This window comes from Rhynchophorus ferrugineus, unplaced genomic scaffold, assembly GCF_030347505.1.
Source record: "Rhynchophorus ferrugineus isolate W39M unplaced genomic scaffold, kcgeb_rfMv2 rfM1, whole genome shotgun sequence".
NCBI lineage: Eukaryota > Metazoa > Arthropoda > Insecta > Coleoptera > Curculionidae > Rhynchophorus > Rhynchophorus ferrugineus.
The window spans coordinates 61,971,584-61,999,530 of NW_027472580.1; the positions used below are offsets into that span (position 1 = coordinate 61,971,584).

The following is a 27,947-nucleotide window of genomic DNA, read 5'->3' on the forward strand; positions in this document are numbered from 1 at the left end:
TTGTTGAAAATTAAACATGGGCATTAGGTTAGAACGTATTAAGAGAGAATGGATACTAACTGTTTGTACATGTAAACAAATCTAAATAACAAACTATTATACCTGTGTTCATAATTGTAGTTTTAAGTCCTTCGATAATATATGTATTAGATGTACTATAATATTAAAATAAATTATATTAGATAATATTTTTGTTCAATTATTTTATTTAGATTAGAAGTTTCTTGTATGTCAAAGCCAAATTAAACTAAAACTGAGAGTTGATGCGGCAATATTGTAATATTTCGACGTCATAAATATCCACGACGCATTACTAAAAAAACTTTGAATAGGCTATACATCATCAAGTTGTTTAATGTATTGTCTACCGAAATTTGTAAATTCGTCTTAGAATACTTTCCTTCTCATTTTATTCTAGTTAAAAGAGAGAGAATGTTTTCTGATAAGTTCGAACTAGCTTGTCAAAGTTGTCCAGTTGTCAAACGTATGCAAAATTCTTCAAAACAATAGTGATAAGAGGTTATAAACGGGCAAATGCGATTTTTATTGAAAATGTTTTTAGCTTGTTGTAGCTTCACTGAATATTAGTTCTTCTTCACTGGACACTGTCACTGAAATATATAATATTCATTTTAATATAACAATTTTATTTAAACGTACTACCCAAGGATGTAATTTGCCATGATGATTTGACATTAGCACCAAAACAACATTATCTCTACAGGTTGTTAACAGAATATTAGTTTCCAACTTTAACACATGGACTGAAAAGTTTCGGGCGTAACAAAGAAAACGCGTTTTTTGGTTAAAAATAGGCCTCCCTTTCAGCAATAACCTCTCCATTCAAGCGACATTGCTTACCGATGAGTATGGGGGGTCTGCGATGATCCAGCAGTCGCTGGGAGTCAAATCTGATATATACGGTGGATATGAAATTTTTGAAGAATTTGAAATTCACTTCATGTAGTTTTACCATTGTTTTAAATGACTTGTATCATGATGCGTTCTCTTGATGAAACAAAATGTTTTTCTTTGCCATATGTGGTTGTTTCTTTGCAATGTCGGCCTCTAAACCCTCCAATAACGCTATATAACATTGACTGTTTGTGGTATTTACCTTCTCAAGATATTCGATTAATATTACACTACGCACATCTCAAAATACCGAGGTCAAAACCTTTCCAGCCGATTGTTGTACTTATATATATATATATATATATATATATATATATATATATATGTATATATATATATATAAATATATATATATATATATATACATATATATTATAGTACATCTAATATATATATTATCGAAGGACTTAAAACTACAATTAAGAATACAGGTATAATAGTTTGTTGGTTATATTTGTTTACATACAGTACAAACAGTTATTATCCATTCTCTCTTAATACGTTCTAACCTAATGCCCATGTTTAATTTTGAACAATTACAATCATATCTGTGCACACACATCTTTCACGCCCTACAATACCATTTTCTACAGTTATATTCTGTTAATTATGTGCAGACCACTTCCACTCTCATCACTATGTTTTGGTAATTTCCAGCATTGCACAGCATTATCACATATCCTGAAAGTTCTAATCTGTCTAAAACATGTTATTCCACCATTTATCAATTACTTCCTCTGTATGTCTTATCGAGTTCATCCAAAGCGAAGGTGTTATGGTTGACAATGCTTCCTTCCACATATCCAAACAGTTTTTGATGGAATATCCCTCTCGACCAGAAATATATCTGCAATTAATTATTAATAAATATAATGATCAACAACACCTAATCGAAATGCTATTGTAACTTTTACCTTTCTCCATCAATTTTTGTTGTCTTTACACTTTTTTGATACTGTCTTGCTAATAGTGCCAAAATGAACCATTTTAAAATATTCAAGATTTATCAAGATACATAAATTCAAATAGTTTATATTCCTTGGTCTTATTTTATGCCTATAAAAATTGAATTCTTTTTAAGATAATGTCTGGAAGTTTCATTAAACCTTTCCAAGGGATATCCTTACACCATTAAAATCGTATACCCTGTAAGTGCATGAAAGGATGCCTTACACCCCTCGAAAAGCTGCATGTCCCTAATTCTTTTATGTATACTTTTCAGACAGACAATTTTCTTTAAAATAATTTTATTAAATTATGTTTATATCGATAAAATAGTTTTTGTACTTGCTGTTCTTATACATTTCGTATATTTGGCCTCGAATAGAGTCAATATCAAGATGGTTAAGATTCGTTACCCACTTTGTATGTAGACGGGTTTTCTTGGATGAATCTAAGGTATTATTCTTCATTTTGTAAGTCATTCACGGTACTCACACTAATATTTAGCGCGGCAGCAAACCCCTAAAATATTTTCAATAAAGTTATAGAGACTTATTATTATTTAATAGCATGAATAATTACCTCATATAGCAAAGCCAAACTGAACTAGAACTCAGAGTTGATGTGGTAATATAATAATGTTTCGACGTCACAAATATCCATGATGCATTACTAAAAAAAACTTTGAATAGACAAACAAAATAGTTCAAACAAAATTGACTGTGTTATAGAGCGGATAGACAAAATGATAATTTTGTCCATCCCTTGTATATATATTAAATTGATAATGTTTTAAGGATTTTATTTATATTTTTTAGTCCTGGTTCATCAAGGCCCAGTTCATGTGGATCTCTTGAAAGTCCTCTTGAACATTATTGTCATCATAATAGGTAAGTCATTATAAATTGTAAATTTTCAGTCGTAAAATTTTACATTTGTCAATTACATCATAGATCTGCTGATTGACTGTATTAGCTGTTTTAGAATTTTGTTGATAGTAATCTTGTTGATAAAAATAAAATAGCACACAATAAATCTTTTTTATAACTATGAATGAAATAATTTAAAAAAAGTATTTTTTTAGCAGTATAAAAAACGGTTTATTTTTGGTTTCTTTAGACTGTTTTCACCTTTTTCTGTCCTAAATTTACGACCTATGTAGTACTGTAATCATGTTTCACTCATTGTCACATATCTATAAAAAAACCTTTTTTTTTAATTTTGCTTGAAAAACTTAAGACTATTCTCTGAATGTTTGACGTGATCGATTGGTGATGGTTGGAGCAGTAAACGCGACAACTATTTCGATAGTAACTTGCATATCTAAATTTGCTTGTTAAGTTATAATTATACTAAATTAACTAAACTAAACTTATATAGATTCTTATATGCTTTCGAACGTATTTTCACCATCACATAATAATCTTTAACAAACACACCAAATTATTTTTAATCCATTGTTCTCAAAAAAACAAAAGTTTCTTCAAGTTTAAGCCACTTATAAAATACTAGTTAAATGTTTTGAGGTTTGACGCGTTGTATTTGACGACTCTCCATAAACAATATTGATGCTTTCCATGTAATTATTGAGTGTTGATTGTACTTAAGTATTAGTTCCAACGTAAATAACCGCCAATTTAACCGTCAAATTAGATGGCTTTGACATTTCTCTTCTTTTGCATTAAATAAAGGTTTTTAGTATTAATGAGTTATTCACTGTATATTTAAAAGTAGTGATTTTGATTGTCAATGGCTAATAATTGTCTAGGGGCCCAACAAAGTTTAAAGACAATTAATAGCAACAGTTAATGGACTAAAACCCTGCCCAAATCCTCAAAAGTTTCAGATAACATAGCAGTTAATGAATTAATAATTTAAATATGTTTATATATGATGGGAACGATTTAAAGGAGGAAAAATGGCTACTTCACGAATTAACTGAAAATTCCATTTTAAACCGTTTCAACATCTCGGTTCCTTACTTATTAGACAAAAGGAACTATTTTTCTATAATGTATTGTGATTTGCAATAAAAAGCAGGTCTACTGTAACAATCTTAAGCGCAAATAGTCACAGATTAGTCCAGGAGAGCCATCTACATCAACACGGAAGCGGCATTTTCATGGTCATTAAGTCTTGCTGTGCACATGGTGGGATTAACAAGGTGTAATACATTACGAGCTGTGAACGCTGAATAAAATTGTTATTGCAGATGATTTCAGACGTCATTTGAATAAATTTAACGACGTGTTGTTGCAAGAAATACCAGCAATAGTGAGTAATAATTGTTACCCTCTTGTATGACAATTCTTGGCAACACGTTTCAAGAGCTGTGAACTTGACAGGCTTGAATGGGAAGTTTTGCCGCAACCAGCATATTTACCAGATATAGCACTTCCGGAAATTGTTCGATAAATGGATCATTGCTAAATCAACAACGTTTTTTCGTCACAGTATCGCCATGGTGCCAGAACAAAAGGAACATTTTTAGAAAATATTGGAAAATATATTGGTTAATCGTATCGTATCGATTAAGCATTGTATCCGTTTTCTCAATAATTTTTTTTATAATGTAAAAACTGTCAGAAAACATGCAAGTGCCTAATATCTAATGTAAGAATAATATGTATAATTTGATTTATTTTAAATACAAATAATGTAGTATACTAACTAACCAATTTTTATTTAGTGTCTTTGATAATGTTTTTCTGGATTTTTAAATTAAAAACAATACAACAGGGTAATACATCGTATATATTTTGCTACCAAAATATGAAACTCATATAATATAGTTAACAATGATATATCTCTAGAAATCGACAATATAAAAAATGAAAGATTAAACTATATGTATCTATAAATAACAGTAATATATATACTATACTAGATTAATAATAGATTAACATTTATTTGAAAACACACTCTTACAATATTGCAAGATTGTTTTGCTAAATAGCTACAGACTAGATCCACACAATCTTTGAATCTGAACAAAACTGGAATACCCTACATATTTATCATATTGTCAAAGTGATAATAGTTAAATTGTTAAATTTATTAAGATAAAAATATATTAGAATTTTTACCATTCTTAACAATAGTTATGTGTTCTTAAAATATACTTAAAATGTATTTTATAATTTCAATATTTTGTTTCATCAAAAATAGGAGAATGTTTCTAGTTGGAAGTATGTGTTATGGCTTTGATATTGGTACTTCATAGAGTTAAATATTAGGATTTGATATGCTTTATTGTTTATATAAATTATTATGTTTTGTTATTAATTGATTGTTGATAATCACACTGAAATGTTATATCATTGAAAATATTTTTATGAGTATGGCGTTTATAATATATGTATATTATCTAATTTTTAAAAACAATGGTTCATGTGGTTTTATAATCTGTGTAACTGGTGGTTATAATAACGGTTATTTTTTGTACTTCCATTTATCTTCGACGGTTTCGTAAGCAGAATTAACAACAAAATTGACTTATGTTAATTGAACTACTGGTAAAGTTGTAGTGTTACTATTAAACTAATTTACTATAGTTAACCCTATAATATTAAACATTTCTAACTAGATTTCCTTACATTTTATGGAAACATAATTAGCTTTTCAGAGAAATTGCAGAAGTTATTTCCTAAATAATTTAATTGTACGTGTTGGATGACATTTCTTCATTTAACAATGTTGCTGCATTAGTAAATTTACTAGTCGAAATACTCTCCTCATGGCCTTGATCGGTGGCGTCGAGCCTTCAGTTTGTTGCACTTGATGTTGCTGCATTGTTGTTCTAGATGGTGAGACGGTAGCTGTTCGGCTACCCGTAGAGTTTTCCTTTTGGCTACTGCCATTGGTGAGGGCTGGTGACGTCATTGTTTAACCTGAAAGAACATGAATGATTTATTTTATATATATTTTAGACGTGTCAATTAAATCGTAGTGATGAGGGACGAGGTAAATCGTCCTAGTTATATTTTTCAATACATTTTATTTAGCTAAAGAGGAAATAACAATAATTTATATTTTGTAAAACATATCGGGTTTTGTGCTGAATACTTTTTTATTAGTTTTATCCCATTATTTATTTATAATACGAAGATAGTATCGAACGTTCTTTAAAAATTAGCCGCATTTTAAAATGATTGATTTTGATTTGAAGCAAGAAACGACTAATATAATTAACAACATTTCGGTGAACCATAAAAATACAGTATTTAAAACAGTGCTGTCCAAACTATATAGGGTCTAGAGCCAATAAAAAATACTAAATTTATTGGGGGGCCGCAAAATATTTGTAAAAACAAAATTCAGATATAATATCATTATTTTATTATTGTATTACTTTTTCTTTAATTTATTGTTTACAGTTCTGTCAACATCAACGTCAATATTGGTAGTTGGTAGACGCAGTGCATGATTAATGAAAGCAATGAGGACCTATATTGCATAAACTTCATTATTGAATATACACTTTCAGAAATATAGGTACTGCCCATCATTGAACCCATTTTTAGGTAAAAATTCGTCAGTTTTAGGGAAACGTTCAACAAGGAGCTTAAAAAATGCATTGCCTGCTTCTATTTTGCTCTTATAAAATCGAATCGAGCGGTTGATGATCAATTTTCACACTTTCAACTGCGATCGTTAATGGATGAGCGAAGAGTGCTATATCACCCTCAATTTTTTAAAAATCTGCGAATCGCTGCTCAAATTTCATAAATTTTGCATCTCTAAATAATGTTTTTTTTGTTCTGGCCTAAAATCAACTGCCTCTGGGCTTACTAATACATTAAACCGAAACCGCCTCACAATTGACCCTTGTGGATCGCTACTGCTACTGCATTAAATTTGGGGATATGGCACCTGCTGATCGGGCAGCCGTTTTTGGGCACGAGGATTCTATTGATTCACGAACTTGAGTTAACACACGACTAGATACTGTCGTATGGAGGCAAAAGTTATGACTACAGCGACGAATGAGGTCGTTTCAGTCTGGAAAAGGGGGAGGTTAACGGTGACGCGATGCTAAGCTCCCAGCATGTCGACCAGCTCGCGAATAAGCGCGTTTTCATTAGATCTTGAGCTGAGTTGTTGATTGTGGAATGATTGAGATATGAAGTGCTTGATTTCTGAAGTGTCAGTTTCCCCATGAATTTGATTATTTCTGACAAACCATGGAGTGTTTAAGATTATCCTAAGGAGCTTATTTTGGAAAACTTGAAGCCGTTTCACCTGGTTGGGTGCAACAAACTTGAAGTAGACATTAGATCCGTAGAGGAGTACGGACCGAATTAACATCTTGTAAAATAAGCACTTGATGGAGATGGGAAGTCTGCTAGAAGTACAGATCAGAGAAGATAGCAGGTTTGCTATCTCCGAACCTTTCTGGATTGCTTTCTGGTTTTGGGAATGTCAACGGAATCGTCGGTCAAAGTGGAGACCTAGGTACGTGACGTTATCCAGCCGTGCAATTGTTTTAAATAATGTTCTTTACAACTTGGAAAAAAAGAAAAATCATTGTGTTCTAGAGACGTTTTAAAGAATTTCAGTTTGCTTGAATTTCAATTTGCAGAAATTCATTCACATGGCCCTAGAACTGGCTATATTATGTATTTTGCCTTGCAACTTTAAATTCAATTCGTTCAAGTATTGCGTCATATCAGTTAAGAATGCAAGATTAGCCAGGAACTGAGATATTTCGGAAGTGTCAGATGTTATTTAATTTTTTAGAAATAAAGGTATTTTTTGTCTTAAAGCAAAAAATGCTGTTTTTTGTCCAGTCCAGCATTTATTCATCTGATTTCTGAACAACAACTTTCCTAATATTCAATTGACGCAAGGATTTTTCACATAAGGCTTCTTGATGAAATGATATAGTGGAATAACGGGCAATTAATGTTATTTTGTTTTTAATGTCCCACCTATCCTGTCACTCTTCCTGTCATAGCTTTTGCCCTATCAGTGACAATAGAAGAACATTTATAAAATCCTCCGCACTCCCTAACAGTTTTGTTAACTGCAAATAGCACTGCCTTTAGTTGTTTCATGTAATGACACTAAATTCAGCATTTCCTCCGTGATTGTAAAATCTTTCGAAATGCAACGTATACAAATTATTAATTGACTAATTTATCATTAATTGACAGCTAATTGTAATGAGACTTGATATAACACAGCCAAACTTTATTCGTTTTCTGTGTTTACTTTAGAAACATGCTTGTAACTTTTTTTGCTTCACCAATATGTTTTTTATATTTTTCTTCATGTAAAGAAGTATAGTGTCGTTTAACATCATATTCTTCACTTAAAAACAAAACTTGCATACAAATCAAACACTGAATTGCATTGTTATTGTTGGAGATAAAATAGTCTAATTTCCATATCTCATTGAAAGCACGGTTTTCTTCACTTAACTTCCGCTTCTCAATAGAGATAAAAACTTGTTCCCAAAAGAGAAAATAATTTTCTCATCAAATCATTTGGGATTACAAAAATATATCAAATTACAATATTCTCTCTACAAAGATTTATTTAAATAAAGAAAATAAAAAGATTCGTCCGGCGGCATTAAGTCAAGCCGCCGGCCATGATTTGGACAGTTCTGATTTAAAACATCTTATCAACTAAGGGTAAACACCTTAAAGCTTTAATTATTTAAAATTTTAATGAATTAAATCGAATTACGATATGTAGAATACGAATCTATTATAACAATCTTAAGCTTAGAAAATTATGGGAAATAAACAAATGAGAAGTACTACAATACTTGCACCAATTGTATTTTCGAGATTTTGCTCAGCTGTGTTACTATTTGTTCCGATCATTCAATTTTGCTGACAACCTGTTGAATCATCTAAACAGGAGGCCGAAAACATTTTATTAATTTCATTTTAAATAAACTATTTTATTATATAAACGATTCTCCTAATTAGTTTAACAGTTAACAGCTCGCTTGTCATCATTGTATATAAAGTTAATTGTATTTTTCAGAGTTTGAGCTGAATGATATCCATTGTTTTGGTTGAATTTGGTGTACAACTTGTTAGTTATTACTTTATTTTGATGTAATCACTGGAAAATATTTAACTTTGATCCTAAAAATAGACTTATTAAGTGTTTGAAGTTTGTTTTCACCTTATCTCAATCTGATTCTCTCTGTTTAATCCAATATTTTACTTAAACCTTCGTTGTAAAGTAACTCGACCTTAGTGTTAGGAAAGGAATAGTCTAAGCCAAACTAACTAACGTGCTAGTTCAAATTAAAGTAATTCTGTTAAAACCTGTAATGTGAAAAAAATACACATATAAGCGCGTAATAAATGTAACAAAGTGTCTCAGAATAGTTACAAGTATAATTTTCAAAAATGTTTTAGACAGATCAATTATAAAATCGAATTACTATATGTAGAGTAAATAGACACAGAGATTCAGAACTAAATTATAATTTTTGCCGATCTGTATGTATCAACTAATCAAATTAATAATTAATAATTTAATCCCTAAATAGGACTTGTATGCTTTTCAATTTCAAGTCTCTTCAGCTTTGCAGAAGTTAATAACAATTTTGTAGATATGAAATAGCATATAATTGATTAGTTTATATTTGTAATTGTTTTTTGTAGTGTTACAGAGAAGTCATTAGATCTAACTATAATTTCGATTTAGATAGACGGAGATACATATCAACATATATTAGACAACATGTTAGTAACTTATTGTATAGAATAATTTAATTAACAAATGTAATTATGCCAGAATAAATATAATATGAGAAAAACACGTTAAGAATAAAATATAATAAATATATAAAATATTAAATATTCCATTTTCGTATTTTAGTTTTTTATACTTTTACATTCAGTCACCTGCCTTATTGTTAATGTTTTCTTATAAATAGAAATAGTCAATAAATCTTGCGCGTATTTAACATTTTGTCGAAAACCTGAACGCCCGCAATATAAAAAGGTATGGAAAATCTCCTCAAGCAAAACAGACATGCACTTCCGCCATTGATCATCGTCAGCGTTGGAGTTAATGCTCGTTTTTTGGCTCTTAACCAAAATTATTATACGACCTATGGATCTAGCACTTAGACATTATATAGTATAGTATAATGCAACTAGTTTCAGTTTAATAAAATTTAAATATTTTTTAATGTTACGAAAGGAGAAAAATACGAAGGAAGAAAACCTCAAGGTAGCAAATGCGATTCTGTTGAAACATCGTCAAGATATTAAAAGTACTTTTAAGAACCAAATACGAATACCGAAATACTATTGCAAATTCTAATACACATAGGCATTAGAAATAACATAAAATTATAATTTACACCTTTATAAATTTTTGAATATAAAACATATCGACATTATTTATAATGTAAACATCGAATTGAAAGAGCTAATAAAAATCAAAGGAATTAAAAAAAGGGTTTTCCTTCTATTAATTGGAAATTACAAAAAATAGATGAAAATAGAAAAAATTACTTAGTAATATATAGTAATATAACAGTTTGTGTTAAAAAATTAATTAATAATTAATTTGTTATGTTAATTGTCTTTCATTTCATCGTAATATCATAATGTTCCAAGTAAATTTAAATTACAAGTAAATGGTGACAAACCAAATTATTCTTTCTATTCTATTTTTATTGTTATATACCATGATTTTCACCAATTGAAGTATTTTCTTATACAATTTGTTCTGTATACTTCGGGTGTCATTTTAATTTAGCTGATTATAACACACGCCTTTTTAGAAATATGTTATAATTAACATAACTGGTGATATTTGAATAATACATATTTTGTATAGCTGGAGAACATCCTAGAAAATCCATATGCAGTGTCGAGAGTGCACTTAGATATTAGTAAATCAACAAATTTCGGTAATCTATTGCAAAATTTCTTAAACTATTTCTTAAAACCTTTATTTATTATGATGCATCATGGTTAAACAATACTTTTATATATATACTTGTTCTTTCTTTTAATTCTAATTAGTCTTCTAATTGTCTTTTATATATATATTAATTATATTTACTATAATAATATAATTGGTCAGAAAATAGCTGAAAAAATTATCTCTTGGATGTAACGTTTAAGCGCTGCAGAAATTAAAGACTAGCTATGAATCATACTTTCAATTAATAATATTTTTACAATTATTCTTCAATAAAATAATTATTATAACACAGCGCGAAGTTACTCTGGTTCTAAGAGTAATATTTTGTTTTATTTCTTTAATAAATTGTTTTATATTTCCCTTTTAATTTATTTTGCGTTATTTTTTTACATTACATATTTTAAAGTCTTCTTTTACCAACTATGGATTTATCTAGACTGGACCTACTATTTAACGTAGGTTCCGAACTACGGTCCTCGGCATTAAGTCTACCAACTGGCTAGTGATCAAATTAGAAAATCATCCCAGAAGACATCCGGTCTTACCCAGCCTGGATCCTGGCGTGACAGTGATCATTTTCCTTGTCGGATTTTACACTCTTGCCTAGGACAATCATAAATATTAAACAATCATAAACATAAATTTACGACCATGCCCCAGCAGGATTCGAATCCGCGGCTATCGCAACAGTAGGAGGACCGTCCGGTTACCTTTACCACTGCGCTACCAAGCCGGCTTTGTTCAGCATCAGTGACCTAACATATTAAGTAGAAGAAGAAGAATAGAAGAAGTCCAATGTTTGGGATTAATTGTCATTAATAATTAATAGTAAAAAATTAGTAAAGGATATAATATAAATCCAACCAATAGTACAACCTGATTTTGTTGCTGATATTTTTCTCACCAGGCCTTTGTCTATAGGGAAATTATTTTACTTAAGTATAAGGAGTACATTAAACCTATTTATAACAAGATTTTAATAAATAGCATACATAAATTTAATGTAAACTAGGCCTTGTTTCGTTTGATACGTTATGCGGGAGTGTTAGATGCAATGTCAAGGGAAAACTAAACTAGGTTATCACATAACAGTGGGTGGATGGGAAACATTATACTCGTTGGAAGTACAATACAATGTACTACCACAATTGTTCTGTAATACAATGGCAAAACATTTTAACTGAAAACAAGGTAATATTATCTCTCTGTGAAGAAAATATAGCAATAAAATTTAATAAAATGTACTTAATATCGTTTTAAGTTTAATTCATTTATGTTGATTAATTCTGTCATTTAATAATAAACTTGTTTTATAATGATGTTTAATTAGCACTCTTTGATTAATTAATAACATTTCGAAGAGTATGTTAATTATTGCTTAAAATATAATGAATTTATTCTTGGGACTCGACACAACAGGAATATTTTTTAATTATGAGACACCAAAATAGATAGTCTAAAAATACGAAGTTCTTACGCCACATAATCAGACGCTGACAAAAGATATGTAAAACATTTTTTTAAAAAAACTAATACTGAGAACTGCGTAGAAATGTATAGAATTCAGACTTCTGTAGTATATTTAAACGTTGTAGGTTGAAAAACTGGTTGGTTGGTAATGCTTCTAGAGCTTTTTATAGTCGGTATTTAGATGGATTAATAAACAATGCTTATATACCTACAATATAAACATATTCGAATTAAATATACATATCGATATAACATTATCCCGTCTGAGCAATCTCAAGATGATATAAATAAAATTACTACCTTCCTAAATTCGCCATTTAAAATAGATGTGGTAACATAAAAAATTTCCCGTCAAAAAAGCTCAACAAATAATAATCCAAGAGATTAAATGTAAAAAAGCACCTAGATATGATCTAATAACCGGAAAAATTTTACAGGAACTATCAGAGAAGGGGTTAAAATTACTAACGTTCATATTTAATGCTATATTACGAACTATTTATTTTCCTACCATCTGGAAAGTAGCTCAAATAATGATTCTCAAACCAGGGAAAACACCAGAAGATGTCACTTCCTACCGGCGTATAGGTTTATTATCGATAACCTCAAAAGCTTTTGAGAAACTGTACATACAGAGACTCAATTGTTTAATATAAAAATGAAAGATCATTACAGAACCCCATTTTGTGTTTCGCAATTAACATGGAAAAATTGATCAAGTGCATAGACTTGTTAACAAAATGAATTGGGATTTCGACTACTTTCCTAGACATATCTCAAGTGATAATGTAGGGCATTCGGGATTGCAGGTTAAAATACAGATAGTTATTTTACAGTAAAACAAGGTGAGGAGCATACCGAATTAAATGCAATATATTCAGTTCCGCAAGGTAGTGTACTGGGCCCAGTACTATATCTTCTGCACACAGCCGATCTACCGACAACAAAAATAACCACTGTACCAACACCAATATGCGCAGGCGACACGGCAGTCTTAGCCACTCATGAAGATGCAGCATCAATTAATCTACAAACACACCTAAATCAAATACAAATGTGACTGAAAAGATAGCGTATAAATGCCAACGAAACAAAATGCAGTCATATAACTTTTACGCTGCGTAGAAGAACATGTCCACTAGTCTATATCAGTAATTGTCAACTCCCGCAAGCAGAGGATGCTAAATATCTTGGTATACACCTGGATAGACGATTATCTTGGAAGGACATACTCGCCAAACGGAAACAACTTGGACTTAAACTCTACCAAATGTATTGGCTTATCGGGCGAGAATCCAAGTTATCATTAGATAATAAGATATTATTGTCTAAATCTATATTCAAGCCTATTTGGTCATATGGAATCCAACTATGGGGAACCGCTGGCATTCTGTATACCGTTAGTATGATGGATATATTAGACTATATCCATCATGCAACGGTTCCAAAATAAAGTGTTTCGTGCCATTGTCGATGCTCCGTACTATGTTTGAAATGAATTGACACAACATAATATTCCTTTGGTACGTTAAAAATCCGTTTTAGATAACAATCAGCAAAGTAATAAAAAATATATACTAAAAAATGATTTTGAACCTGTCTAAAACAGATTTTTAAGGTACCAACTTTACTATAAGTTCATGTATTTTTACGTTTGTTCAACTCAGAAAGACTTGCTTAATTGACACACATAATTGATTGTACACAAGTTATTTTAAAATATTCTGAAAACCATCCTGAAGTATATACAGAAGCTGTTAGGAAACGTACCCGTAGTTATTCTGAAGTATATAAAGCAGCTGTAAGAAATTATATTTCTAATAACTCAAATATCACAAAAAAATCCACAAAAAAAGTTAGGGTTGAATCTAAATCAATTATTCGAAATATAGAAGTTTTTAAATTGAAGAATTTTAATTTCCTCCTGTGATATACTGTAGCGGTAGTCAAGTACACCTAGTACCAAGCTACAGGAACAGTTCAGCTCTATTTTGAACTTTTGATTAGTCTGTTTACCCAACAGCAATTTTTTCATTAGTATAATATATGGTTTTATGTAACGTACTTCGCAGTAGAAGATGTTAAGAATTAAAGATGGGAAACTTTATACCAGCATTAAAGATCAATATAATGCAAATGCAACGCGTTGCTTAAAATAGTATTACTTTATTATTCTCTTGAATGTCTAGATTTTTTAATGAAGACTACTTAAGACTACTATCGATGCCAATGATGAAAGTACCTGCTGCATTCGTGTGTTATATGATAGGATGTGTTAGACAATGTTGGGCAAGCATTCAGAGTAAAACTGATGGGATCACCTTTCAGTAGAAACCTATCAGTACATCTCAGAGGGGTATAGATCGACATATGTCTATGTAGGAAAGTAAAATGCTTGTACTAATCTTTATATCAAAATAAAATGTGCTGGATTAGAGGGCCCAGAGGGTTTGTTGCTATATTGACGGCTGGCTAATTTTAATTTTTGGTTCAATTTGAAGGTAACCATATGAAAAACATGGAAATATCCTTCACAATGAGCCTCTAGATAATAATCTCTCCAAAAAGTTCATTACAGTTAATGGGTTGCAGATAAACGGTGTTTAACGCTATTACAAAGAATTTATAGAAACTACACTGGGTGGGTACCACTAATTTATAGATAACGGATAATTCATAATCTAATATAATCTAATCCATATGGAAGGATTTTTCATATATCTGTTTTTTATATATTTATTTAAATGGTTAGTCTGGGATCGACAATGTATGCAGGACCAAACATTAATTCAATATGATATCAAATTGTATGAAACTTTTCGCAAAAGCAGTGAATTATTGTCACAATAATTAGAAAATAATTTTGGTTTTTGTTAGAGCATTGATTAAATATAACATTCAAAACTATGTATGTTTGTAAAAAATATTCTTTTAAAACTATTACTTATGAATGTGACATCACTTTTACTATGTTCACTCAGAGATGAATTTTAGACAAGTCTCTTCATAGCCACCTTGTATAATGTAAAAGTAGAAAAAATGTAAAAATAGTTGGTTATTAAAATAAGTTTTATTATTATATAGAACCTACATTTTATCATACAGCACCAATTCATCTAATTCTATTTTCAATAATAATTAATTATTTATTAATTATCTTTATATTACTTTTATTAATTATTAATAAGATTTGATTCACATGAATTTAACTTAAACATTTATGTTGTTTTCCTTTTTTACATAGAATACCCCTTGTAGATTCAGGGTTTGAGATACTTTCACTATACGTAAATATTTTTGCCATTTAATAAATATTGTACTTGATATTACAATTTTAGCTTTCACTTAGTGCTCTTTAACATTTTGTAAATATAGTACAACGATCAATGATTATTTAAACTCTATTATTTTTATTCTATTCTAGTCTAAGAGATAATACATATGCATTAAACCATTTTAGAACTACCGTAATTAAGAGAATTTTAATAATAAAGTAAGTTTATATTGTTTCGTGCTTAATTTTTTGTTTGGTTATGTTACTACAATTAACACAAATTAATGATTTGAATGGCAACTCCTACAATTTCCTATTTAAATGTAAAATAAACATTGTATTATAATTATGGTATATCCATTTTAGCTGCTACTCATACTCTAAAACAAGCTACGGAACGTTAATAGAATTTCGCTGTATTTTGGATTGCCAACCTTTCCAATATCCTACATATGATTAAATGCTGTATCTTACCTTGTATTCCTAAGACTCACCATATAGGGTTAGATGCTTTGTAAACCAGAATTTGGTTTTTTATTGATATTTGAACCCATTAATCTTTATTATGAATATTGTATAACTAAGAAGAGCAGATAGCTGTAATTAATGAATATTAATTGAAATAAATTAAACTGGGTTTTAAGTTTTCATAATATGTTATTATATGAACGGTAATTATTTAAACTAAAGGTAATAAAATGCGTCAGTTAGTAAAAGAGTCCGACAATTCAACATTTATTGTTCAATTACTTAATTGTTAGATATTTTTAATGTTGCATAATTACCGACATATAGAGCAACAAATTAAAACGTCCTATATAAATAGTAATAGGCAAACATCAAAATTGTGTCAATGAGCCTGATAAGCGCATATCGTATTGGAACACAAAATAACATACTGCTGGATAATGTCAAGGCCATTTATATATATTTTAGATTTATGTAAAAATAAGTTTTTATGGATTTTTAGTAGCCATACTTATATTCTATATTAATTGATCTACTGTTAATTGGCAAAGTTCATTAATGATTGACAAAGTATGACATAATGATCTAAAATATAAATTGACAGTTTTGTTCTCCTAAAAATGTGTACATGTATTAATATATTTAGACATTTTAACACAAAGTAAAACAAGTCGAAAAATCAATTTTTAAGAAATTAAGTGTCCGATTATTCCGTACCCAAAAAATGCAGAGATTTTTCAGATTGTACCGTATGACCAAAAATATTTTAAAAACTAGTAAGTTATTAACAATACTAACTTAGACGGCTTTGCTTAGATAATCTTCATTTAAGCTGTTAAAATTTGTACAGCATTGTGGAAGAACAAATAAATGTCGATCGATCAATTATCATTACTGTATTATATTATCATTAATCATTATATCAATTAGTATAACTCTGTATTTTTCTTTCTTTTCCTTTGGAAGGAGCTTTTTGCTATAAAGAAAACTGTTTCAAAAATTAAAATATTTCTATACATTAAATAGAAATTATTTTAAAAACGACAAAATAACTTTCCGCCATTAGATACTGCGCAAAGCTACAGGAAAAAGAAAAATTAAGGACTGAAGAAAACAAAAATAAATAAAAGGGTTGATCCAAAACGAAATCTAACACCAGCTGAGATTACAGATTATTCGTCATGGAAAGCAACAAGAAAGTTCAAAAGTAATTGGGCTACAATATAGAAAAAACTGTAAATTTTTCTAATTACTTAAACGTCTGCACTATCTAATTATACACTTATCAACTTCAAGTAAGTGACCCAAATCTACCCATGTATTATTCTTTATTCCAAGTTCTTTATTAATTTTATTTCATATAATTTTTTTATATTTTAAAGTCTCCTTTTACCCAAGAATCATCATTAGAAATCATCCCAAAAGACATCCGGTCTTTCCCAGCCTGGTTACTGGCGTGACTTGGATCATTTTCCTTGTCAGATTTTGCACTCTTGCCTAAGGACAATCACAAATGTTAAACAATCACAAACATAAATGTACGACCATGCCCCAGCAGGATTCGAACCTGCGACTATCGCAAAAGTAGGAGCTTTTGTTAGGACAGCGCCAACCAAGCCGGCTTGATAAAAATTAATTTCATATTCAATAAATAATTTGTAGCTGCCAAATAAAAATACAGCTTGTCTACAATTATTACAACTATATGTCGTTATACCAAATATATTTATAGACAAACAAACTAGCTGCAAAATAATTTACAATATACAAGTAATAATATACAATATAAGTGCAGGATTTACTACATCTAATAAATAATCAAAGTAAAATACTAAGTTGTTAAATACAGATAATTTAGTCATTTGTAGATTAGTTGCTACCTTTACATAATAAAAATGAACTTGGCAAGGTATAATAAAACAAGTACAGGGTAATAGCACTGTTTATTTTTATCTCGAGGTTTTAACGTAATATTCCCGTATCGATATGTCGATGATGTAAGGCTACCTACGCAGATCGCATTAAATGCACATCAAAAACGCATAATGGATTTTTCCTAATATGTGTCAAATAAATACTGTGCTTTTTATTTTCGTCTATTTTCCGCTATTGAATTTATAAATATAAATGGAAAATATAGCTTCCTATATTATAAGGTTGTAGAATAAATTGAAATAGTCAGATATATGGTCATATTTTTTATTTAAACCGACTAAATATTTAAGTTTTTATAGTTTAAAATTAACATAAAAATATTTATTATTTTAATTAATATCTGTTGCTTGAAATTACTTCCTATAATAATGGCACGGGTTATAAACATACGTTTTTTTATTGGTTTTTAAAATGTTATACTTTCTTATATATAAACAAAAACGAATAGAAATATTGGTAAACTTTTGATGAAAATGATGCACTTTACGCATATAAAAGTTTCTGTAAACGTATTTGTTTTGTATGTAATAAGTTAGTTTAAATAAAGTTATAGTTATAGTTTTCTTATTTCTTTGCCTGATTCTAATAACTGATTTTATTATCTCTGAAAACAATTTTCATTTAGTTGTTTAATTCACAAATGCATTGATTATAATAACTCATTACATAGTTAAGTTAAAACTATTTTGAAAACTTTTAAACTGCGTTAAAGTGTTATATAGATAATTCGCAGAGATAACATAAGAAAAATAGTAGTGATAATGAGATTCAAAATGCCTGAAGATTTGGAGTACGTAACGTGGTTTTATTAACGTGATTAGGTAACGAAATTCTATGTTAGTATTTTTATGCTGATGTAAGATACCTAATAATGGTAGAAATTGTTGATTTGAATGTTTTAAAAGCTGTGAAGTTGCGATTGAAGTTCGAATATGACAAAGAATGTTGACAATATTTAAACGCTGTTCTTTAAATCCTCTTTGAACAGATATCACTGTTATTTTGTTAATATTTGTTAAGAGCATTTCGTAGACTGTCACTTCAAATTTTCAGTGCGAATAATGACGATTTTGTAAACTTGATTAATCAAATTAAAATCTAGTTGACGGTTGGAGAGGAATGTTATTAACACTGGTGTTTAATGTGAAAATAAGACATTCTGATGCATATGACATGTATTATATTTACATTTTCTGATGATAAAACATTTATCGTAGCTTCGCATCATAAAAAGAGAATGTTATGGTACTTTAATATTATAAATATTTGACAAAATTTTATGGCATCCTTTTGGAACAAAAGTAGATAACGTAGTTGAGTTGTGTTGTTGAAACTGTCTTTTAGGTATTTTAAAATAATTTTAGCTATGAATATTGGACCTAGTAGCAAAACTTGGTAGCTTTTTGCGGTAAAATTAAAAAATTAAAAAAATGTAATCATTAAAGTAAACATTTTACTTTTTTAATTTGAAGAAGAATATCCTTCTGCCTTCAGACCCTTGCTGTGTCTCTGTCATCAATGTCTTCTCTGTTCAAGAGCTATTACAGTCTTTTCCAATAGTTTTTGGTTAACGGTATTCCTTCTGGTATTACCAAATAATCGAAATTACCTTATTTCATATTTATCTGGGCTTTGTAATCATTTGATTATTTCATGGTTTAACAGGTTCTCGGTGTCATTTTCTGATATAAAGTATTTTTTCATGCGCCAAAAGGATTCCAATTAGACTTCATTACTATGCAAGAATATAGTGAAAGTTTTATTTTATTCAGTTTATTATAATTGTGAATGAAGTAATGATTGCTTGCATTCATATTCTAATTATCTAAGTCGCTTTATCTATATATTGAAGTCGCCATGTGTATTTATATCACCATATTTTTATTTATAATAATAATAATAATAGATCTCTTAATGTATAATAGAAAGAAGTTGACACGTGGCTATCAGGGCATCTTGTGCATAGAAAATGCAATTCTAGATATCCTCAGGTATCATCCCTATGTTTATCATTTTCAGTATTGTGATATATAGATAGAATAATGCTTTAATAAGGTTATAATATTGGAAATGTATTGCAACAATAAAATTGGGTGAAAAATGTTATAATTTTACAGATGTTTCTATCATATACGTCTGTTTAATTGAAATATAAAAAATAAATTGTCATTTGAAAAGTCCCTGGCCTGACATATAGATGTCGTTATTAGAATTAAATCCATATATTTTTTAGTTAGCCCTACCCCTCAAAAGATGCGTGAATAAATTTGACAGCTGTCGGATCATTAGTTTGTGAGTTATAGCATTTTGAGTGAAGTAACTTTTGTTATTGTAAAAAAATGTTATTGTAATAAAATATTGCTTTTTCAAGGGAAAAATACAGTTGAAGCAAAAACTTCAACAAAATTGTTTGAATGGCCGTAAATTGAAACTGAATGAAATAGCAGACACTCTAAAGATGTCAACTGAACGTTTATATCATATCATTCAGGAATATTTGGGTATGAGAAAGCTCTGTGCAAAGTAAGTGCCGCGCGAGCTCACTTTTGACCTAAAACATCGACGAGTTAATGATTCGGAGAAGTGTTTGAAGATGAAGCGTAATAAACCCGCAGTCTACTCTGAAGTCCCATTTCACTCCGAAGTCCAATCGACAGTCATCCGAGTGGAATGCACACGATGAACCCGCTCCAAAGCGTGGGAAAACGCGACGGTCGGCTGGCAAGGTTATGGCGTCTGTATTTTGGGATGCGCATGGAATAATTTTCAGTGACTACTTTGAAAAAGGAAGGAACATCAACAGCGACTATTACGTTTGAAGGACGAAATTGACGAAAACAGCCGCATTTGAATGAAAAAAGTACTGCTTCATCAAGACAATGCACTGTGTCACAAGTCAGTGAAAACGATAGCAAAAATCCATGAATTGGGCTCCGAATTGCTGCCTCATTCACCGTATTCTCCAGATCTGGGGGACAGCGACTTTTTCCTGTTCTCAAATCTCAAAAGAATGCTCGCTGGGAAGAAATTTTCGTCGAATGAAGAGGTGATCGTCAAAACTGAGGCCTATTTTGAAGCAAAGGACATATCGTACTACAAAAATGGTATCGAAAACTAGAGTGTCGCTATAATGAGTGAATCACCCTTGAAGGAAATTATGTTGAATAACAAAAACTAATTTTGCCAAAAAAATGTGTTTTACTATGGTAGGCCAGGGACTGTTTAATTGAACTGTTAAAATACTTACGTAAAAAATGAAGTGAACATATTGCTGGTTATTTTATAACAGTAATAATTAAATGTAAAAATAACAGAATTCGATATGAAATATATTATGCATTAAATATGTATTATTTTCGTAAAAACATTTTGAAGTATAAAGGAATACAATCTTTACATATGAATATATACAACAAAATAAACTTCCTAAATACCTAAAATGCATGCTTAAAAATGTAACGCAAGATCATTAATTTCTTCCAGAAGATCATTATTTATGTTGCCTTATTAGTGTATTAAATTAGTTGTGGAGGTGTTCAAGGTTCTACGAAAATATTTGAAATGTTTGTTTCATATATATGGACTAAATGAATAATAAACTGCCAAAATTTGGAGGCAGTTCTATGTTTGGTTTAACAAGTTAGTTATTTTTGTCGCCTTTAAATATTTCTAGTTCAAATCTAATTATTGTTTTATTTTTAAAGAAAACTATTTCATTTTTATGTTTTTTTTATTAAATTCAATATTTTTTTATTTTATTTCATTTTTTATTTAATTCAATTTTATATAATTCAAGAAATCAATTATATCTAAAATTAATATGCTATAAATTTTCATACATCGATTTAGTAGATTTGGTAAAGAATCACATTCTGGATTATCCTGCAGAGTTTTGTTTGGTATACCCGAAATTATAAGAATGCTATTATTCCAAATATAAATGCTATTATAGCAGATATATTATTTCAGAGTGGAATAATAACCAACTTTAAGAGCAAAAAAACGGCGCAAACACGGAATAGGTGTCATGCAATATTTGAATTCAATTTTTCAAAAATGTTCTCGATATATTTAATATGAAAACATTCATAGATACCTGAATATAATAATTACGGAAAGATAATAATATGTTTAGAAACTTTTATTTTAGCCATATTTTTTGAGCTTTATCTTCGTGAAAGATTAGTAACAAAATTACTGGTATCTTAAAAAACTGACGCTAACGTTTTCTTGCCTAATTTCTTGACACAATCCTACTTGGTACCCAATGATCCAGATTCATACCACTCCATAGTGATGATATCAAGTACCATATTCTTTTAATACTTTTTTAAATTCATATTTGAATGTATCTTTCTTCCATGCTTAGTGAATTCGAACCCCCATTACGATTGATACGTCCCAATTACGTCTGATATTTAGTTAGCGTGTTTAATGTGTATTTGATTTTTCACTTTACATATATATTTCATTTTGCTATATGAAACAAATTGGGTAAAATCGAATGCTATTAAGATAATTTTAACTCTAGCCACTCCCCACATTTGCATTTTACATAATAATATAAATAAATAAAGCTGTAGCTGCACTATAGCGTTTAATAATTAATTAAAATATAATTCCTTTCGGTTCTACAGTATCAGCATTTCCCATAAACTCTGTTCAAACAATTGTTAATAAAAATGTTAGTCAATACATTTCAAAATGTCAATTTTATATTTGGTTAGGTAAGAGAGAACAGATTAAAGACTGTTTGAGTTTTCCTTTTATGTAAATATGAATAGTAGTAAATAAATAGATGGTAAAATAAACTCATTAAATTTGAGCAAAATAACGCAAGATCTGTCACGTAAAATTACGACAGACTTAACCATTCATTCACCTTTTCTCAGAAAAATGAACTGTCGAATATGATCGCATTGACCCACTAAAGAAAGAAACCATTTTAGTTGCTTAGTACTTAGGTTTGTATACCAAACGAAAATCAATTTGCATATTAATTGAATTAGATCAAAGCGATGAGATTTACTTGTTCATGTTTTCTAATTACGTGGAAAACGCAAATGTTTTAGTAATGGTGTAATATGAAATAACAAACAGTGAGTTGGCGTTTATGATAAAAACAACTATGTAAATTGTATAAATATTTTATGCACGGTAATAAGTGGTTATTATTTACAATAAAGTATTTTTATGAATATTAATTTCCAATTAGTAATTATGTGCATAATCTTTTACCTTTCATTCTATTTTAACAATTTGTCGTCATATTTTGCTGTACTATTAACAATTTATTTATTAGATTCTAACTTAATTGAACTTGATTGCATTTAATCTACCTACAGTCAATTAAAACAACTTCTATCGTACTAAAAGCAATTCAAAATAAATAATGATTATAACTACTGATAATTTCAAAAATGCTTTTAGGTTATGATTAGCTAAATTACTTCGTTATTTGCTCCTTGTGACGTGAGATCTAATTTTCATTTTTGAATGATCAAATATCATCATACTAATAATATAAAAAATTAATAATATAAATTTAATTTAATGTTTAAAATAGTTTTATTTATAAAAAAAATCATGTGAACATTAATACTATTAGGAATAAGTTCTCCATAATATAATGTTCTCCTTTTTTGTCATTAACATTAATGATTTAACTAAAAGTAATTGCCAACAACTTGAAAGTTGCTGCATCGAAACGTGTATATGCGACGTTATATCAAACACTTGGGAGATTGAGCTGTAGGAGTAAATCAACCAACAACAAAAAGCAGATGGCGCCTTCGTAAAGTCACACGATGAGCGTTTTGAACGATTGAGGGAATTCTTCAAAATTGTCGCACTATGAATTGTTGGAGAGGTATGTATGAAGATCATACAAATGATCTCAAGAGGAGATAAGCCTAGAAGAGTAGGCGGGATTTAGACTCAATCGCAGTTGTGCAGATATAATTTTAATGAGGGTGTAATCTTTAGAAAAAAGAAGTAATATTATATGTAGTAGAACGTTTTTCCTCCAAATACTCTATTTGCAATTTAATAGGATCTCTATACAATATTTCTTGATTTAATTTGCTGCCATAACAATCTCTACTCATAAAGTACTCTCTGCTACAAGAAATATATTACCATGCACGACTTTGAAATTATTGTTTTTCATTTTAAAATTCATTATTATGTAAACAATGAATATTCGTGGCAGAGTATTTTTAAACATTTATTTAACAGTTTGTTATTTTGAGTCTCATTTTAAAAATATCAACATTTTATTAGCACAGTATAAATGCACTCATAATTTCCTTAGGGTAAATACATCTGTCAAAATACATCAGTATTGTCATAACCTGCTTTTACTCTTCCGATACAAATATATTGATTTTTATTGTAGTTGATTTGTAGTGCTGATCAAAAATAAATACTTATTACATATTTTATTCGCTCAAAACTATATATGTGCGAAGTATGTTAGTTTAAAGGAATGTTTTAATACATATTTTTTTAGCCGACATTTTTCGATATTTTTTCAAAATAAATTAAATATAATTTTTCGTATACCTTTAAAATTGGTAAAATTGGTATTGGTTTAATTTTAAAGGTATCACTAATTCTTAAAATATTTAGAAAAAAAATATATTTTTTAGGCTAATATTTCACTATCTTTAGTTTTTCTTGAATATATCGATATTCTTTTTGTAAAATATCGATATTTCTTATACTTGTTGCAAAACATTTTTTTTCTCCGATAAATCGATATTTTTTAAAATGTCGATATATCGAAATATCACAAGTCCCAAATATCAAATTGCTTATTACAGATATAAGTATGCATTACGTTGTTTTGGCATTGAAATTACAACTTCAACCAAAATGCAGTATAATGTTTTGTAGGAATTTAAATATCAGTATATTATCAGTATTATAATAAGAAATAGAATATATTAGAATATAATAGAATATATTAAGAAATGTAATAATTAGCGAGCCTAAAATTCTGTGCTATTTCATTTATTTAGTAGTATTTTCCCAAAGTGTAACAATTTTATGACAGTTTTATTTGCCTATGATGCTACCTTAATTTCAACAAACAAAGTCATTGCAACAATTGCAAATAAATCATAAACAGCCGCTAACAGCCTTACCAAATAATAATGGATCAAGAAACAACGAATCAAATTAAACGCGGCGAAATTCCAGTAATAAAAACTAGATTATCTACAAGTGAATTAATAATTCTTTACATTAACATTGCAAAATATTTTGATATGATATTGAATGCTGAGTTCAAGTGCAAAAAGCACATAAAAATGAAACGAGTAAATCTTTGCAATTGAATCAAAAAATGTGATAATATTTTGCACAACAATCCTTCCTGTCTCTACGTAAGAAGTTATCAATAATTTTAATTTAATACGAATTTTCCGCGACTTTGAACCTAGATTTACCATTAATGTACACTAGTATGTTGCATTGAAGCGTTTATGTAAAAACTGTTTGATTCTTAAAATACTTGTAATAATTTCAATATTGAAGATATACGGAGCTTTCGGTGGGTCCTATGACCATGATATACTAAGTTAATATCTAATGTAACTGATGAATATGAGTTGGTCATTAAAATAAAAATAGTTCTTATACTATCCAAAACATAACAAAATGATACGACCACATGTTTCAAAACTCGGAACGATTTACTTCAAACTTTCTAATTGGGTCGCAAAAATATATTTCAGTTATCAAAACCTTCTTTCGCTTTTCATTTTTAGTTTTTCCAACCGCTTTTATGAAAATATTCAAAATGTCGATTCTTGGATAGATTTCAAAAGATATGTTCTTTTATCAGGTGTGAAATGTATATGAATGAATCCAGAAAAAAGGGGAAAAAATAGCGGTTAAAGAATATTTGGACATTTTTCTGATTATTTTTGAATTGTTTTCTGATTGACCATAGTTATTATATTAAAGTTGGTATATTAAAATATTTTTTTTTAAAAAGTATTTATTAACTTATTAAATGATTTCTTTATTTTAAATATTGAAGGTAGATTAAAAATGACCGCGTAACGCGTATACGATGTTGTCAAAACTAAATATTCAGTAGTTTTTGTTTCGTATTCATAGTGAGACTGAATTTCAACAATTTGTAAATGAATTTAAATGTGACCCAAATCCCATTTAGTGATATAACAGCAACGTAACAAAAATAATCCGAAATATAATAAATACTGTATAGAATATAATTTTATTTGAAAAACAAAAACAATTGTTTATTGATTTTTGTAAACACAACATGCATTATTGATTGCACTCCGACATCATTGCAGTTTTTAAGTCAAAAGTCTAAGAAATGACCTTGATAAAACTGACAAATTTCGAATATTTTCTACATTGTAAAACATGTTTTTATTTTTCACCATTTCAATATATAATGTTTACTACTGACGAACATTATAAGTTATAGTTTAATATTAAATTTATGATATAAGTGTCTGCTGTATCCTATATTAAATAAATATACAAGAGAAACAGCTTACCGTTAAATTAAAACAAGTATTTTACTTGTTTTATTTTTTTATTGTTATGAAAAATCGACTATTCAGTCTGGCTAACACTGACCCACTAAAATCAGAAACGCACTCCACTACGGATTTGATAGAAATGACCGTACTCTAACAGTGAGTGGAAACGCTCGATATCTCAGCCGTAGCGACTACCACGTAAGCGAGCCACTTTTCGGCATTAAAAATGCAACAGTTCAGAAACTATTCTGGTCTGGTTGAAACTAGCCAACGATTCAATTAAATTAGAACGAACCGATCGTAACTAAATATGAATTGGATTGAATATTTTTTTACGTTTTTTAACGCCTGGGAATTTTAATAACGTAACTATCATGTGTCTGTTTAATGTGATGGTTTGGAAATTACGCTGAGTTCAGTGGTAGCGCTCCTGCGGAAACGTTAATCGTCGGCGCAGGGAAAATCTACGTTTTCTATATGGAAACTCCTGTAATTAGGCAAACTTTTTAAAATAAAAAAGTCTCCTGAGCTAAATTTATGACAATTGAAATTGAAAATATAACATTAATAATAATAGTATTAATAACACATCTCTCACTCTTTTCTCGAGTCTTTTTCGTGTGCCTCTAAAGGTAAAAAGTATCTTCAGTTATATTCTTCAGCGTACCACAAGGAAGTGTATTGGGGACAATTCTTTACCTATCCTACAAATGTGATATATCACAAATGGAAAATATTACGGTGGCTATATTTGCTGATGATGGATTTTTGCTGATATATGTATTTCTCGAAGACAGTAATCAAGTAGCTATACGAAAATTACAACAGACAAATGACAATAAAAGTAATTGGACCCAAACTTGGAAAACGAACGTTAATGAAAGTAAATCTGTACATGTACAGTTCACGTAACATATAATCAGACCGCACAGGCACCTATAACAATAAATAATACTCCAATAATACTCCAAATAATATTCCATATAGCAACCTCGCTAAGTATATCTGAATCAAAAGTGAAACAAAATTTCGCTCGAAGAAATATCTAAAAAAGAAAAGGAAAGAATTGGAGCTAAAATATAGGAAGATGTATTGATTAATTGGAAGAACATCACAATTATCAATATATAATAAAGTGCTATCATACAGCCATGTATCGAAACCTACATACGGAATTCAATTAAGGAGATGTTCAAATACTCAAAAGAATCAAATCATTTGAGCTTCTATAGTGTATTGATGTATTATGTTCTAACTCAAAATCAAAGAACAGTACTGGTTAATAAGAAGATATTCCCAACCAGAACTGATACTCTAAGACCTAAGACATTCAGTCAATTATTACCTTATTTGGACTAACATAGGTGTAAATATGGGATTGCACTAAGGCATCAAAGTGTAAACTAGTAATTCAACACTGCCAAAACAAAGTTCTTACCAATGAACACTTCTGTGATAGCTTATAAATCAAATGGATCTTCGAATTTATCCAAGATATCGCATTAAAA

The 27,947-nt window shown here is 29.3% G+C and overlaps 1 protein-coding gene and 1 long non-coding RNA gene across 2 annotated transcripts in view; one reads left to right on the forward strand and one right to left on the reverse strand.

Annotated features, from left to right (window-relative positions):
* RapGAP1 (Rap GTPase activating protein 1) overlaps window positions 1–27,947 on the forward strand; it is a 642,055-nt gene that overhangs the window by 13,784 nt on the left and 600,324 nt on the right. The window contains exon 3 of the mRNA XM_076398221.1: window positions 2,676–2,747. Within this exon, the coding sequence (XP_076254336.1) occupies window positions 2,676–2,747 (72 nt within the window). The remainder of the gene's footprint in view (window positions 1–2,675; window positions 2,748–27,947) is intronic.
* Window positions 4,592–26,745, reverse strand: LOC143196859 (uncharacterized). The gene is made up of 2 exons (XR_013005869.1): window positions 26,455–26,745; window positions 4,592–5,747 (listed from the first exon to the last, which is right to left on the reverse strand). It is a non-coding gene; the product is annotated as an uncharacterized LOC143196859 (long non-coding RNA).